General features: G+C 33.5%; 1 protein-coding gene across 5 annotated transcripts; it reads right to left on the bottom strand.

Annotated features, from left to right (window-relative positions):
* Window positions 1-2,088: 2,088 nt before the first annotated feature.
* Window positions 2,089-17,456, bottom strand: Usp7 (Ubiquitin-specific protease 7). 5 transcript variants are annotated; one of them, XM_083090914.1, is made up of 18 exons: window positions 16,024-17,456; window positions 14,290-14,403; window positions 13,763-14,038; window positions 13,536-13,654; window positions 13,136-13,270; window positions 12,863-13,057; window positions 12,596-12,767; window positions 12,313-12,505; window positions 11,891-12,044; window positions 11,286-11,480; window positions 8,502-8,723; window positions 7,766-8,060; window positions 6,998-7,217; window positions 5,121-5,288; window positions 4,503-5,007; window positions 4,334-4,405; window positions 4,170-4,266; window positions 2,089-4,038 (listed from the first exon to the last, which is right to left on the bottom strand). In XM_083090914.1, exons 1-18 carry the CDS (start codon window positions 16,583-16,585, stop codon window positions 3,914-3,916), a joined length of 3,819 nt encoding a protein of 1,272 aa, XP_082947040.1. In that variant the 5' UTR covers window positions 16,586-17,456; the 3' UTR covers window positions 2,089-3,913. The 5 variants fall into 5 exon arrangements, with proteins under 5 accessions (XP_082947040.1, XP_082947039.1, XP_082947044.1 ...); XM_083090913.1 differs by having other exon boundaries at window positions 4,170-4,272; window positions 16,024-17,455; XM_083090918.1 differs by having other exon boundaries at window positions 2,089-4,017; window positions 16,024-17,455.
* Window positions 17,457-17,558: the final 102 nt, after the last annotated feature.

The following is a 17,558-nucleotide window of genomic DNA, read 5'->3' as shown; positions in this document are numbered from 1 at the left end:
ATCCTATTTAAATGGCTAGCTACTAATCAGTGCATAGATAATTTTATTTTTTAATAATTTTTTATCATTAATTAACTGATATGAACTGTTAAAAAAACATTTTTTAAGCAAAAATAGCCAGAAAACTAATCAGGTTAAATAGATCAGTAAATGATAACTGATTTATGTCTAGCAAGAACTCAGAACATACTAATATTATAAAGTTATATAAGATAAAGATTAATCAGTAAATGACAACCAAAACTTACAATATCCTCGCTATTTTCTAATCAAGAAAATATTAAGATTACAGTGTAGATTTCCTTCCTTCGGAAATAATACGTGTATAAAATCTTAGAATGCTGTAAATCTAAGAATTAAAAATGTATATGAAAGAAACTCATCACTGATACATCCGCACGATGACGCATTTAATTTCTTAATGTGCCCTTTTTATTATGAATTATAGAATGACAACGCGATATTCAAGCGAAAACAACCGCGCGATCATGGGAGAATTCCCAATCTAATGTTAGAGAAAATTGAATTAATGATACGCTTGCATATGCAATAGTGCTCTTTGCAGTTGCAAAAGTTTCAAAACATATTTTTTCGCCAACTTATTAACATAAAAGTTAGATATATTCGAATTTATTTAGCACACAAACTAGGACCATATAGTCGAATTCTTCTATTCATAATCAATGTCTCTGTTCTTAATCAACCGTTACTCTGTAAACTCAACTTCGTTGTTCTTTCACTATTTCACATTATCATACGTTGAATTATTCTTATATATTAGTCCGACATTATACGTATTATCTCATAGATACAGAGGAAGAAATATCTTCGTAACATACGTAACAAATGTAATATTGAAAATAATGACGCGTCCATTTGTATTGCTTTTATTATCGTTCTTTTTTTTACGCATATCTGTATCTCGCATTTATCTCGCTTACTTAGAGAAATGAACTATTAAATATTCAAATTTATACAATCGCAGTTGTGTGAGCAGTTTCTTTTATAAAGTCAGCTCTACAAAAACGCAAAAGTATCTGGTATATAATCTATTATAAGCGATCATATGCCACATGTCTCAACTTGTTTTCTTCCTCGGTGTATCGTTCATTACAATCGCGCGCCACGGATGATGTCAATAGTACAATTAATAACTTAAACGCGATCTCATCAAACAGACTATATGATCTCTGTTCTTCCTTACAAAAAGTACAGGTTTTTTATTATTAATTGCTGTCTCTTGTACCATGTATAATTTCAAGAGAAAGATTGCCATTAGTATTACTAATTACTTAGTAACGAAATTTATACATATGTATACATAATAAAATGTGATTCTTTTCATGATTTCCTATTACATTATGTTATATAATTGGAATCTCTAAGAGAAAATATGTTTCGTCCCCTTTTTTTCTCTTTTTGCAGATTATATAAAATATCATTATCGCCTGTATTCGGCAGAGATCTTCTGTAAAATAATCAGTTTTGCTGCTCATCTAGAAGGAACTGCGCTATAAAGAAAAAATGCATTCATGAACATATGCAATCATAATGTTACGATATTGCAAACACCAATCTTTAGGCGTACAAAAGATACTCGATTTGCTTGAATGAAATATCTTTTCGGCAATCAGATTTGTAATGATGCTTTTATGCTTTTTTAAACAATTCGATTTAAATTTTTATTGTAAATATGCCGCACTCTCTCTTTCTCTCTTTTGCTTTCTTTATCTCTCTTGTATTCGGCTGGACAAGAATTTAATAAGCATGCTATTTAATTATTACAAACGAATTTAAATAAAAACAGAAATACAGAAAGCAAAACACACTTGATATGTCTCTAGAGTGTCATTTGAAATTGTTTTTTTTTTTAGATGCATTATATTAAAAGTATGATTCTTTTCATATATGCCATCAAACAATACGGTCTGTACAATCACATTTAATTTCTTTTTTCTTTTTTACAAAATATGTTGTGATTTAACTCATGGATTCAATCTTCATAAAAAACTATTACGCGTCACACAGATTTCTCTTTCAATATTATTATTAATTGATCAAGTAAAAAACACACATACACGCAAAATATCCTGAATTGACGTGTAAATATATTGAAACATTTTAGCAATTCATATACATACGTGTGTATGTTGGCATATCATTTTGTCACTTCACAAAACGCAAATTTTGCTTTGCACTTTGGACACATTAAGATTTTATTACGACTTTCAAGTGAGGTCTGCAATTCTTCAAAAATTTAAACATTCAAAATAATATAGCTTAAATCTATATTTCTAAAGCTTATAGATCTCTTAAAAACTTATAAGTAATAAACAGCTTCTTAACATAAAAAGAAATTTATTAAATAATGCACACGTAAAAAGCTCAGTATTCCCCCTTTCTTTGACATTTACAATTATGCTATTTCAAATATTCGAGAGGCGGCGGTGTAGTGTTTAAATACATGTTGGCTAAATTGAATTGATCACAGTAAGGTATAGAAAATGATAAATAAGAATATTTGCAATAGCAGAGCTCTTGCGCAACACGTGGGTTACTTTGTTAAAAGTAACTCTGCGCTGAAATCTCTACTTTTATCGTATTTTATAAATTAAATATAAAATGAAAAATAAAAACTACTAATTTATAATCAAATTAAGAGAATATGACGATTTCTTGATGATTAAGTCGTTATTTTCTACACATTGTTTCTCAAAAACGGAGCGATTATTCTGTTCATACTGTAAATAAAGAAAAGAAAAAAATTTCGAATACATTATTACATGCTTAAACTAGCGTTTGCACCTCGCCAAGAATTTCTTCATCTAGATTAAGCATTATTCGTTTCGTCGATTTCTTGCTTTATCTGTATATCCTTTTATATTTGCATTTTACGTATCATTATACAATTTGTAAAAAAATATACAAGATAAAACACACAAAAAATACGCTCGAACGGAAAAAACATATTCTAGGAAAGACAACTTAGAAATTTTGCTTACGCACTTTCTATCTTCTTCTATTCTTGTTATAAGGCGACATGAAATAAAAATTCTTTATATTTTATTCGAAAATGTGAAAAAAATACAAGAGGAAAAGCTTGAATTTTTTTTTATATTTCGAATCAATAAAATAGATTCGCCTTAAAATGTTGGAATTTTTATGAGTCTATTTGCGTCACGAATTTAATTTACTAATAAAACTAAATGTGACATTGTCCTTTTTTAGTGCAATATTAATGGCAAGTCCCACATTTCGAATATCCTGAATACAGATACAAGGCATAAAAGAGGAGTGTGTAGGCAATCTTTCTTGATGCCAATAATATGTTACGAGTGTTAGATGTTACATCATGCAGAACATAATATGGTACCCCTTTTGGGATATAACAATTATATACAAATTTTACGTGATAGGATAAAAGCCGGAATATTTCTCACACAAAAGTCACGTTTTCCTAATAAAATTAAAAAAAAAGAAGGAAATTGTTTATTAGAGAGAATGATTAGAGACACAATAATATTAGGTACAATGTATGTGCACTTTATAATCAAATGTTCTCGAAGTCTAGGCGAAAATTCATACTGAGTGACGTCAAAGCAAGTATCGGATCAATAAAACTTTTACAAATTCGAATCGAGGAACTATTTTATCGTTCTTCCATGATGCATAAAATAGCACTGCACATTTCACGATAGTCTCTTATAATCCATCGTATACAAAGCTTGGATTTACCTTCCGATCATTCTCGTATTATTAAAATTGCATAGTTTTAATCTGGCTGAGGAAATGAATACATAAACGCATTTTCCAACCTTTAGTATATCAGACGTCGCTCTCTTACTATACAGAGTCGTATATAAATTATTATGAGTGGCTGTCTAATTTAATTTCTTCTTCGTGTGGTGGAAATTTAATTGTAAATCTTAATGGCCTTTTCGAGGTAGTTGATACGAGAGCGCTTTGGCGCTTTGTTGACATGTTCCAGGCCAAGCCAAGGCCTGTGTGGCGATGTGCCTGCGTTTAAAAGTGGATAAACTACAAAATTTATTCTTCATCAGCATCATATTGCAATATATTATATACTAAATATAGTGAGCGATTATTCAGTGCTCACTTTATTGGCATGCGTTACAAAGTGGAGAGATAGAAATACGTTTTATACTCACTCTGACCGGAAAATCTAGGAAGGAAATCGTCGATTTTGATACAATAGTCCGGCGAGTCGATAATGAACTGTGGCTTGCCCATGGACACCACCGCGAACTTAAACTTCAAAGTTTTTTTATGAATTCTCATAAGAGATCAAAAAAGATTAGCTAAGGATGCCTACCTTTTCGAATTCTTTTTCCTGAACTCCTAATTTCTTTAGCAATCTATCCTTCATTTTTGGAAAGGGTTCACCCTATAAAATAACAACGTAACGATCATTAAAATACGCATCGCATGTGTTATATGTATACAATATACGTGAAGAGATTTAAATTCGAAAGATCACTCACGTTCTTGATTTTGAAGAAAAAGGGTATACCAAACGTTGAGAAAACGTCTTTGTGAAAATGTGCAACAGGAACCAGTAGTTCGCCCTCTGCTAGATGCAATTCGTCATTCGGAATTTCTTCTATCCTATATAGCTTGGTGCCTGATGAGTTTAAGTTATCTAAAGGTACATCGTCTCCGGGGCCGGGTAATAGCTTGTTGCAATTTATTTCTAATATCCTTAGTTTTCCCGATCCGTTTTCTGATAATTCTACTTGCTTTTTAGCCTCCTCGAGCAGAGTGGCAACAGTACCGTTTTTATTCGGGTAAAGTATAATCTCCTTCTCTTCCTTAAGTGATGGGCCGACCCATATGCACTTAAATTGTTTTTTGTTTTCTAGCTCGTTCACTCTAATACTGAGCTGTTGATAAAATAATTTCTTTATTTTTGACTTGCAATACGAAACCAGTTCTTTGAGCGTGCCTTCAAATGTACATTTTAAAGGATGGCCAGGAGAATCTTTATAACTGAAAAAAAATTTAAGAATAAGATTTTTTCTTTCATCCAAAGAACATCTTAAAATAATCGAAAACCTTTATCGTGTAATTGATATTAAGATGCAAGAAATATAAATTCTTACTTTTGACATTTAAAGAATTGTAAAAGATATGGATCTGTGCCAACTCGTTGTGCTACAGCCTTCGCCATTTGATCGTACGTCATTCTTAGCGAAAGTTCCATCGTAAAACCTGGATCGTTGGGAATCGTTTTATCACAAAATGTTACTTCTACCCTATAGAATAGATCTCTGAAAATACAAATCGTTAGATTAACAATCATAAGAAATTCGAAAATACAATTCCCATACAAAAGTTATATAAAATATGAATATATTAAAATGTATTATTTACTTAAAATATGGGGTTAGTTAGGTGATGTGGCGAGAATAAAATCGGACAAAAAATTGAGGATAGATAGGCTTGAAGAGTCGCTTGAATAGGTGAAGTGTAGATAAGGAAGAATAAAAGTAAGATAATAAATAAGGAAGAATAAAGTAAAACCTCTTTACAGACAGATAAGATAATTTATAGATAGAGAAGAAGTAGAGAGAGAAAGAGGATGGAGAAAGATAGGAGGGGAATATACAGATCAAAGTTTATAGCAAGGGAACAATAGATTAGAGGATGAAGAAACAAAGAGAAATCGGTAAAGAAGGAACTGATAAATGTGATAACGAGGAGGGGAAATTATTAGATGTAGATAAAAAGGAAATAAAAAAGATAAATAAAGGAGGGAAGAAAAGAATCGGGCACAGAGAAGATTTAATGGAAAGTAGAGATAAGAGAGATAGCGTAGATGAGGGATAATTTTTAGAGAAAAGAAGCTAACGTGGTTTGAAAGAAAGAAGTAGGATAGAATAGAACATGTTATTGTAATTTGAGTTTTAGGAGATAGAAAAAAAATGAAAAGAGAATTAGAAAGAGGAGAATAGTAAGATAAATTTGTGTCGCACTTTCCACGCGATTTAGTCAGGAGATATTTATAGTAAGTTGAACTAAAAGTAAGATAATTTGTTTTTATATTGTAGGATCCACACGATGTAGGAGAATAGAATAATGTTAGATTGTGATTTAGAGGGAAGAGAAAGAAACTGGAGATAAGGTGAGAGGAAATGTTAGGGAGATGAGCGGAAAGATAGCATTAGATCTTGAGTCTAGAGAGAATAAGAAAATAAAAAGAAAAAAAAGATAGAAGATGGATTAGAGAAAACAGGAATACAGAACAAGTCAACTGGAGAATGGGAAAAAGAAATAGTGAAAGGAGAAAAGATCAGGAAGCAACCAGAGTAGAAGAGAAGGGAGAGAAAAAGAATAAGAATCAACTGGAGAGGTTTGAAGAGAAAAGAAGGAAAAAGAGAAATGTAAATGAAAGAAGAGGAGAAAGAAGAAAATTATGAGGAATTGTAAGTAGAGAGAAGAAAGAATCGGGAGTAGAATGGAGAGGTCAGAATAAAGATCAGGATGTAACTGATGTAGAAGAGAAAGAAGAAACAATGGAGTGTAAATAGAAAGAGAGAAAATAAGAGGTAGAGAAATAGTAAAAGATGGAGAGACGGAGTATAGGACCAGGAAGCAACCGGAGTAGAAGAGAAAGAGAAACATATAGAGGAAAGACGGAGAAAAAGATTGAAGAACGGAATGAAGAGAGAAGAAAGAAAACGAAATCATGAAACAAAGAAAATGAAAAGAGAGAAAAGATAATAGGAGACAAAGAGAAAGGAGAGAGAAAGAGAGAATGAAGTATGGAGAAAGAGAAAAGACGAGGAGACAACAGGAACAAGAGAAAAGAAGAGGAAAAATGAAAGAGAAAAAGAGGAAACAAGGAATGGAATAGAATAGGGTAATTTAGAATAATTTTGGAGTCTAGTGAATGAGGTTAAGATCTCTGTGAACCAAGTCCCCATTCAAAGCCGAAAGACACGGATTATGAAATAAGTAAAAAATAATAAAAACTTACTTAAAATATTCTCGACATGTTGGAAGTTCATACATCTCATTATCTCCTTCCTTCTGAAATACAATTATGTCACCGTCCATTAATTCCTCCAATACTTTTTCCAGGGGTTCTGTTAGATTGTCTATTTTCTCAACTAGATTTGGTTTAATTTCCTCATATAAAGCAAGTTCTGTGTCTGGTGGAAATCCCGCGCGTTCGTTTAAAATTGGTATGAGCTCCTCTGCAAAATTTATTATCAGAACTATATGAAGATATTCTATAAAATTATATAAAAGTACGCGCGCATATATATGCACGTGGCTAGAAGCACGCGGCGACGAAAGCGGTCTCACTGTATCTTGATGGCGGCACGCGGCGAAGTGGTAATTGGGAAAGGAAGAAGCGATGAGTGTGCAGGCGCGCGGCGAAGCGGGAAGGGAGCAAGTGAAAGTAAGTGGGAAGGGAGCGGTGGATGGACTCTCCGAAATATGATAGCGACGCGTGCTTCTAGCCACGTGCATATATATGCACGAAATTTTACGTGACTTTTGTAAAATAATAAAAGACTTTTTAGTTCAGTTTAACGAGATCTACTTATGGCTTTACTTTGTTCCAAGATACCAGGAACAAAGTAAAGACATAAGTAGATCTCGTTAAACTTAACTAAAAAGTCTTTTATTATTTTGCAAAAACCACGTAAAATTTCGAGATATTAATATATATGAAAAAAAGGATATTTACGATATTTTTCTCTAGTATAGCGATATTATAGAAATATCTTCAACTTACGGACTTTGGCTACAACAGGCATATAATGGTGACCACAATAATGGATTTTCTTATTTTTGGGATCATAAAGTTTAAAAAAGAGTAAAACATCGGTGTCCTTGTCGAAAGGCGGTAATGCCGTCATGTCAGAATCCGGAGGGACAAGTTCAACGAATACATTCCATGGATTGTGATTTTCCGCGCAATCGATGATAGGTTTTTGAAGATCAGCATCCGGCTCAATTAATGTAGGTCTGCAGGTTTGGTTCGAACGTTGACTGAACGGCCAAATACGAATCTGTTCTATCGGATATTTCTGCAGAATAAATTTAATGATATTAAATATTTGCTTTATTTCTCTCTGTATCACTTTTTCGATTTTCTAAACTGAAAATTGAAAATAAAAACTGTTTTCGAGAATCAATAATTTTATTATTTTAACTTATATGTATAGGTTTTATATTAAAAAATTTACTATTTTGCAAAGAAATAAAGAATATTCTTTCTATTCTTATATAAAAAAAAATATCCATTCTCTTTTCGGATTTATTACCTACCGTCATGACAATATAGTTTAATAAACCACTGTATGACTCACATACAGTAGCACAGAAAATATATTAGATGTTATACCAATATTGGTTTACTTTGTAAATAAATTCTGATACACGTATAAGCACAAGATCAATTTCTAAACGATATAACAGCATTTGAAGAAGCACCGAAAGCGCAAAATGTTTTTACTAAGCTTACTTACCAAACTATCACTCAGTAGTTCAAGAAACTCGTGCACAGTGGCCTGCTTACGTACGCGAAATACACGATATAAAGCGTGCTCTGGGTCGTAGAGATCATTCCCTTGGTGACCGTCAAAGCTATCCTCGAGAAGGACATTGACGGTCATGTACAAGTATGCCTCCGTTCTTTCCTTTCTTCTTATCTGTTCCAGCCTCTTCTCCTCTTGCAGCCTCTCCACCAGCTAGACCAACAAAATTAAAATTATCCACGTGTGTACTCGTTTTGTTCTCATTGGATCATTTTTTTCCTCGACTGTCATTTTAATTTACATAATTTGGTCATTTTTTTTAGAAAAAGAATGTATCATGCTTTTGAGATTCGAGAACAGATTATATTCGAAACATCAAAAGAATGACGGTACATTTTTCATTCTGTAATTTTAATTTTGTTCATCTGCCGCTATATCGACTACCACAAGTCAAACAATTACACAATAAAAATTATTTGGCGGTGAGTGATGGTTTCCAGTTATTTCTTGCCGGCTAATAAATACAATATCACACAATGAATACAGTTAGTAATTAAATATAAAAAAACTGATACATCAAATATGACATATAAAAAAAAGTATGATATATGAATCCTATAGTATTATTTTAATTATATGCTGTGTTACCATCTGAATATTTAGAATATGTAATTGATCAGAAATAAATCTTAGCAAAACAAAATACCTTAATTTAGCTATGTACATGCATAATACATACCTATCAAAACACTATAACCACCACCCATGCCAAATAATTATAACAATGTAATGTGTAACTATAGTAGTGTGGAGATGCTTTGTGTAACTTGGAATATCTCTGTTACTTGTATCGTATAAAGTAGATGAAAGAGAATAGCGGTAAAAATAAATAAAATTAACGCGATTGCTGTCTGTGAAATTTTCTAGTATCCAACAATTTATTCGTTATTCTTCTTTTTTTATTTTTATATATAAAATAGTGATGTAGCATTTAAAGGTATCTCACGATTAAAGCTATCATAAAGTATTTACTCTATCGATAATGCTTTAGCGTTCTTCTCTCTCTCTCTCTCTCTCTCTTGCTCTCTCTCTCTCTCTCTCTCTCTCTCCCTCTAGTCATTAATATGTATAACAACAAATAAATAGATAGCATCTGTCAATGATCGTAATCACTATTAACACGAAGAGAATTTAATGAATTAACGAGTTGTTTAAGTGATTCTTTGTTGAAACACGAAGTTCTTATTTTACTCGTTATTCTGTATGTGTCGACTTTAAATATTAGTTCACAAAAACCGCAAAGAGATGAGTAATATAAATCACATTACGTCTCACTCACTAAATAATTCAATTAAATAACAGATATGCTAAAGAAGACATATCAAGGAAGCTGATGTTGTCGACAAGTACTACTTATATTGATTATTTTTCCTTTTTCCCGTATATATATTGCAAGAGCTAAAACTCATCAGCTCAAATCGATACTTATTATATTCTCACTAATAACTCTTTTTGCTTTTTTCTAATTCTCTTATACAATTACTCACACATATCCAATTTTTTCTTGCGATATGTTTGTTCATTTTTCATTCACGGTTTTAATATACTACAATACAGTGATTAAATTTGTTATTGTTATAATATTATACAATGTTTGTTACAATAAAACATTCCCAAAACAATTCTAAGGCTCATCACGATAATATGATAGTCTGACGATCAGACTTCAAGTTTATCCAATTCAGGATAAACAAGATTTTTGACAAGAGTGACAAGAATGTAACACGCACATTATTCATGAATCTTTTTCTTTAATTCCTTGCGTTACCGATATAAAATTGAATTAAGATAAAAATAAATAAAAGATCACATGTATGTGATTTTCTTATTTATATCTCCAACGCCTGCACTGAAAAAATCCTCATCCTGTCCAAAAAAAAAAGATGTCAAAGGTATTTTATATCAAACAAATCTCTATATAACATGCATTATATAATTTCATCACATTATAATGTAGAATGTACATGTGTTTACAAAATCTTTGTATCAATCTTTGAATCTTTCCGAACATTATTGAATCATCCTCCATGGTTCAGGAGGATTCAAATTTAGTACATTAGAAATTAAGTCTAATAAAAAATACTTGATCCTTATCAAGTATCATACTAAATGTGAATACAATATTGAAAAATAGACGATGATTTATATAATGTTAACATTTATCAGTATAGCAGTTCAAAAATGAGTAATGTAAATCTCTGTTAAGAAAATTCAAGACAAGAAATTCATAACAATTATTCAAAAAAACAGATATAAAATATTTAATTTTATCAAATAAATCCTCAATTTGTATACAGAGAATCTCAAAAATTAATCTATCAACATGTAGTAGCCAAAATATATATTGTAACGAGGACAAAAAATTTCCCCGAGTCTTTCTCACATGTATATTAGCTTCCAGTCTGATGTGAGTTTAACAATTCTATACTATGAGCAAGCTCTCACTGTTGTAGCTCAATACAATATTAAACTTCAGGAAGAATTTGATCGAGAAGCAACGCAAGTAATTTACAACTCCTTCCATCTATTTTCGCCTATATCGGCGTTTGTCGGTTAAAAATCATGAATATAGAGATTTGGATTTCGAGGATTTTGAGTGCATGGACGAAGAGTCGTCGTTTCTGTGTGCGAGTCTTTGATCGAGTCAGTCGCGTCTTTGTCACGTTCAAGGTCGCTCAACTCCTGGGAAAGCTCTCTTTGAAGGACGTTTCTGACCTCTTGAGGTATATCCTCTTCCTTGACTTCTTGTAAAACGTTTTCCAGCTCTGAATTCCTTATGTAAACCAGCATATAAGCGTTAGTGCAATGTTTCACAGCCATAGACATATCCTCGTCTTGACCACCGTAGTTGTGTTCGATAGCTTCCTGCTTTGTACATCGCGAGACAACATCATCGTCGAATTTGCACCACTGTCATAGAACAGACGGAACAAAATCTTTCAGAAAAGTATCATTATGTAATATGCTAATGTAATATTTAAATCATGTAATTATTGCTGAAAGAAATGTAGAATGTAGAAGAAAGATAATATGATTATTTTGCATAATATGCCTTTGGAAACTTTAAAAAATTTTTTTCAAACTTTATAAAAAAAATAACATTTGAAATATCAAAGAGGTAAAAATATATTGCTAAAGACAGGTTAATTTACTGTTTTGATCAAGAAAATAAAAACAACCAGTAGTTGTTACAATTTAAATAAGAGTTTAAGATATATATATATAATTATGGTGTGTGTGTGTAATATATTAAGAAAATGGAAGAGATTCATAATATGTATTTAATTTATAATAGATACCAAATCATATATTTTACTTACCTTGCCATCACCAGCAGGATTAATAAATACAACATAATGTCCACCATGATTGTCACCACTATGGACTAAAACAGCATGTAATGTGTAATCTGCACTTGTTGCTTCTTTGTTTTGCAGATATTTGCCAAGACTAATCTTTTCATAAAATTCAAACCTTAAAGATAAATTTTTATATGAGATAATTATATGAGAAATATATAAAATAAGACTTAAATTTTATTCATTATAAAAGTTTATATTTTTGTTTTAAATATAAAATATAAACTTCTATGTTATATATTGTATTATATACTATATTATTCTATATTATATTCTATATTATATACTATAATATAGAATAATACTATTATATGATACAAATATCATATTACTATGTAATTCGGATAAATTGATACAAGCTCTAACAAGTTCCAATTTCTTACCTGTCGTTAAATTTGACAGAACAATCTGTAACTGGATCATATTGAAAACGCATTAAATGTAGATGTAAAACTGGTGGAAATGAGGAAAAGATTACACCTTTTTCCGCTTCTTGTAATCCGTGCTCTCCCGCGTCATATTTATTATCGCCGTCAAGACTTTCTGTACTCACATAATCGCTAAAAGACTCGTAAACTGAAATATATAAAAATATAATAAAAATCTATCCGTTTGCGATCATTCACGTATCACACACAAAAACATGATGTCAATTCTAATACTTACTGTTCTTCTTGCCCTTTATATTTAACTGTATGTCATAAAATGTTTCAACTCTTGTGGATTTGTAGTCTATGTTTTTACATTTGATAAAAGAGACCATTTTTCCCTCAAACAATTTTGGCACTGTACCTTCCACACATGTTCCTTTCATTTTGCTCTCCAGCTTATCTAATAGCTAAAAATATCCAAAAATAATTTATATATGCATATACATATACATAATTATAGTAGGAAATAATTTAGTAATGCAATAAAGCATAATATATTTACCACACGTAAAAATTCCTGGACATCGTGTTGCATGAAAGAATCCAGTGTTTCCCATCCAAAACTTTTAGTTAATTTCTTTGTACCGACAGGTTTGTCAGAAAACTGTAATTCATGAAAAACCCTCTGCAAGGCCAGTGCAACACTCTTACTCGAATCATCGCTTTCTGTTGGCATTTTATACACTGCTTTGCGCAACTAGAAAGAGAATACGGTAATAAAAAATATGTTAAAACAAAAAGAATATCGTATTTCTCAAGTTTTTAGTTTACCAACCTGGTTTGTAAAATACAGAGTTTGTAGTAAAGAATTCATGTAACATGTAGCACCTTGGTTCTTCAATCCTACATACCCTGTATGTTTTTTACTGTCCCAACTGACTCCGTGGGGTGCATCAGCTACTACATGAACCTGAACAATGAGTAATAAACAGATAAATTATATATATATATATATATATATATATATATATATATATATATATGTATGTATATATAAACAGCAAAATATTAAAAAAACTATATATGTGAATAAATTTTTTTACAAAAATTGTATAATTTCAGCAATAATTAAATAATTAATAAACAGATAAAGAGAAATTGAAAAAAATTACAAACAAGTTACAAAGTTACAACAGTATTTAAAAAATATTTACTAATAAAGATACATTACAAACCTCAAGCGTGATTGAATCATCTTTGATAAAACCTTTATCAGGATCTAAAACGTCCTGCCATGTCATGAAATGGCTAAAGCCCCAATCATTCTCTTTACTATAGAAGAGATGTTGAATTTCTATAAGAATACAAATTTTATTATTGCAAAACAGAAGTATCATTTTAAATCAAAATTATGTTTGTGATATATGTTAAAATAAGAAAATTAAAGAAGAATCATATTTACTTCTGCTAAATAGCTCATGTCCTTCTTTACACGAAAGAAGACGTAACTCAGCAACAGCATAACAACTCCATGATGTCGATTCACTCTCTCCATTACACTGAAGGAAAAATCCAAGTGATCTCTGCGGTTGCCTCTCTTGTGTCTGACTTGATCGTGGCATCACCATTATTTTCCATGGTAAATTGCGAACATAACACGCAGGTGACAACTGTGAGTCTTTCATCTTGGACACATTCTCTACAGTATATCGAAAAGTCGCTTCGGATCGAGCCTCATCTAAAAAAATAATAATAATAAAAAAAAAGAAATATGAAATGTATAACAGGATAAATACATAAGTAGGGAAAAAAAATAAAAAAAAATATACATACACACACACACACACATATATATATATATATATATATATATATATATATATATATATATATGTTAATAAAAAAATTTTACATATATATATTGTAAATTTGTTTCTAAATTATAAAATAATTTAGACAAAGTCGATATATAAAAAAAAATCATTATACCTTCTTCCATCTCTTGATCCTGAACTATACACGCTAATTCTGGTTCACCATTTATAGGACGATTGTCTGTTCCGTCCCCCCCACCATCGTTTGGAGTTTCTACAAGAGTAATATCTATTTTTTTTTTACCAGTAAAACAGATAAAGCTAACAAATAATGAATGATATTTACGCATTATAGACTAACGCAAGTTAACCTTAAATTTCACGATGTAGATATATAAACGATATAAATGTTTATGCAATTGTGTTAATTAATTAATCAATCCGCAATATATGCATACTAGACATTTACGTATATATTGAAAATATAAATGTAATACATTTTTGTACGCAAATATTGCAACGTAGCGCAATATTGATACGAAGTAATTAATTTACCTAAAGCTGCATGGCAATTCTGCAAGATCTTTTTTATAAGCATATGAAAATTACAACTTATAGAATACTTCATGTGGAATATTTCGTTAATAAATAATTATCACAATGATGATTGGTCGAAGAACTATTAATAAAAAAAACTTAAAAAAAAAAAAACAACAAATTTTATCATATGAAGATCATAAAATTATTATAGGTTAATTCACACTTTGGATTCGCATTAATATACACAATATATATATATTTTTTATTCTAAACTAAAAAATGCATCGTATGCAAAAACAGAATTGTCAATGTATCGTCAATTTATCATGTAGAACTGTGAAAATGACAGATGAAACATAGTGGCTACTTGTTCAGTAGCTGCATGTATAAAGTACAATTTCCTTTATCAGCAGTATGATTAAATTTATTTATCCACGAAAATTTCCGATAATGAAATTGTGACGTAACATTTGCCGTTCTACACCTGCTTATGTGAAATCAGGTATATATTTATCATTTTGCTATAAAATAATGTATGTTATTTAAGTGGCATTCGCGTTGTATATCTCACGAAGAGAAAACTCACGCATGAGAACCTCGGACTTCAAATATAATAAAATAGTAATAAAAAAAAGTTGGAATAAATATATAAAAAATAAGACAATCTGCAATATAATATAAATATTATCGAATGCAATATTACAGAAATTGTCGTGTCTAATGTAGAGTGCAATTTTTGGGACTCTTGTAAGGAACATAAAAAAAGATGTGCGCGATTTTTTTCTCTCTTGAAAAAACCTATGGATATTTTTATAATATAGTCATCATATCGCCAAGTCGATAATATAAATCTTCCGTTTCCGTGAACCTAAGTGAAATGAAGATGGAGAAAATGTGATTAATCGTTATTGGTACTAATTAACACCCATGGAAAGCTAGCTGTACACGTCCCTTATATGTCACGTCGCACGATGTGCCAACAGCAGCAACGGCAACGAACGGATCTATACTCCTTGAAATAATTTCGCGAATGCACGTAAAGCGATCTTTCGCGAGTTTCTCCTTCTCTCTCTCTCTCTAAATATAAAAATGGTTGGGCACATTTCTTACCGTTGGACAGAAAAAAAGAAGGAAAACTCGGAAAAAAGTATCGAGAGACGCGCGACAAAGAGAGCGTTCTCTCTCTCTCTCTCTCTCTTTTTCTCTCGTCGAGAGCGCTCGCTTTTACGTTCTTGGCGAGGCGAGGCGAGGCGAGACGAGAGAAAGAAAGAAAGAAAGAAAGAGAGAGAGAGAGAGAGAGAGAGAGAAAAAGAGAGACGGATAAATAGATTCTAAAGAAAGACAGAGATCGAAAAGCGCATTCACTCACCCTCCTGCGTGTCCATCTCCTCGACCTCGTTAACTTGAACGGGTGCGAGGCTGAGCTGCTTGAGATTCTCCTGGTCGTTTACGTGGTTCATCGCGAAGCCGATGTTGATGGTCGTCTTGATGGCGCCGGGTACCTCGGTGACGGCCTCCGCCGTCGAGGTTACGTTGTCCGCGTTGATCGGTGCCTGCTGCTGTTGTTGATTGTTGTCCGCTGCTGGTTGCGCGGTCGCGAGCGATGAGCGATTCCGACAAGGCGAAGTTGTTGTCGTTGTTGTCGTTGTTACTGTCGTCTTACCGAGTGCTTTCTTCACCTGATGTACTGTGGCCGATGATGTACGATGTTGTGGATATTGCTGTTGCTGCTGTTGCTGCTGCTGCTGCGGCGGCGGCGGCGGTGGCGGCGGCGGCGGCGGTGGCGGCGACGATTGCCGTTGCTGCTCTGTTCCTACGGTCACCCGGCTGCTGTCCAAGTTCACGTCGCTACCGGGACTCGACAGCGACGTCGCTTTACCGCACTCCGACGATAGATGTTTGCTCGCAGTTCGCCCAATTTCTGCGGCCATCAAGTGCCCCCACTCGCACGGGGGACGCCCACAGCATATATTCCACCCTGTGTGTTATTAAATCGCTAGGTCCGCGACTCGAGTACCCGTACTACCCGTACACGTACTCTCTTTTCACGTTCCCCCGAATGTCGCCACGGTTACGATCGCGGCTACCTTCGCGGCGGTGGTAGAAGCGACGACGGCGACGGAGACGTCCGCGATGATGATAGGAACGATGATGATGGTGCTGCTGGTGGTAGTAGTAGCAGTAGCAGTAGTGGCTGTAGTTGTAGCGGATGGTGCTGCTGCGACCGCTAGTAGTAGTGGTGGTGGTGCTGACTGATGGCGATGGTATTAGTGGCGGCAGCCGTCGTCTCGTTCCGGCGCCTCGCGCACCGACCTTCCCCCTCCCGCGCACGCACAGCCGATTCGCGAAGAACGGTTCTCGCTACGCCGTTTATCCGGCCCTCGGCGAGGTACTCGCGGGATGCCGACCACCGCGTCGTCGTATACGACGATGGACGATGATGCTCGCGATCGACGACGATTCGTTCCGCGTTGCTCGTTCGTTCGCTTCGCTCTCCCCTCACGTCGGGTGTCACGCACGGATCTCGATCGCGCTGATTCCGATTCTCTCGATCGACTCACCCGCGACTTCGCGACCACGAGCTTTCACCTGGTGCGCTCCAACGGCTTCCCTTTTTCTTTCTCTCTCTCTTTCTTTCTCTCCAGCCTCCTTGGTGCTGGATGTTGCCTCGACGAGCACGAACGAATGCGTGCGAGCCGATCCCGTACGTCGTGATCGTCGCTCGCGGATCTCTCTCCGTCACGCGAAAATAAACAAAATGGCGGCGAGTGTGGCGGAGCGGTTGCGCTCGTTACCAAAATGCTCCAATCGCACACCGATATATGTATATTATGTATGTATGTATGTGTGTATGCGACACGCACGGTATGCAATCTCCGCGGATAAGTTGGATTCACGTAGATG

This window comes from Camponotus vicinus, unplaced genomic scaffold (genome assembly GCF_025532165.1).
Source record: "Camponotus vicinus isolate PSW18456_S1 unplaced genomic scaffold, iyCamVici1.0 SCAF_2, whole genome shotgun sequence".
NCBI classification, from domain to species: Eukaryota; Metazoa; Arthropoda; class Insecta; order Hymenoptera; family Formicidae; genus Camponotus; species Camponotus vicinus.
This window is presented reverse-complemented; position numbering and strand designations above follow the sequence as displayed.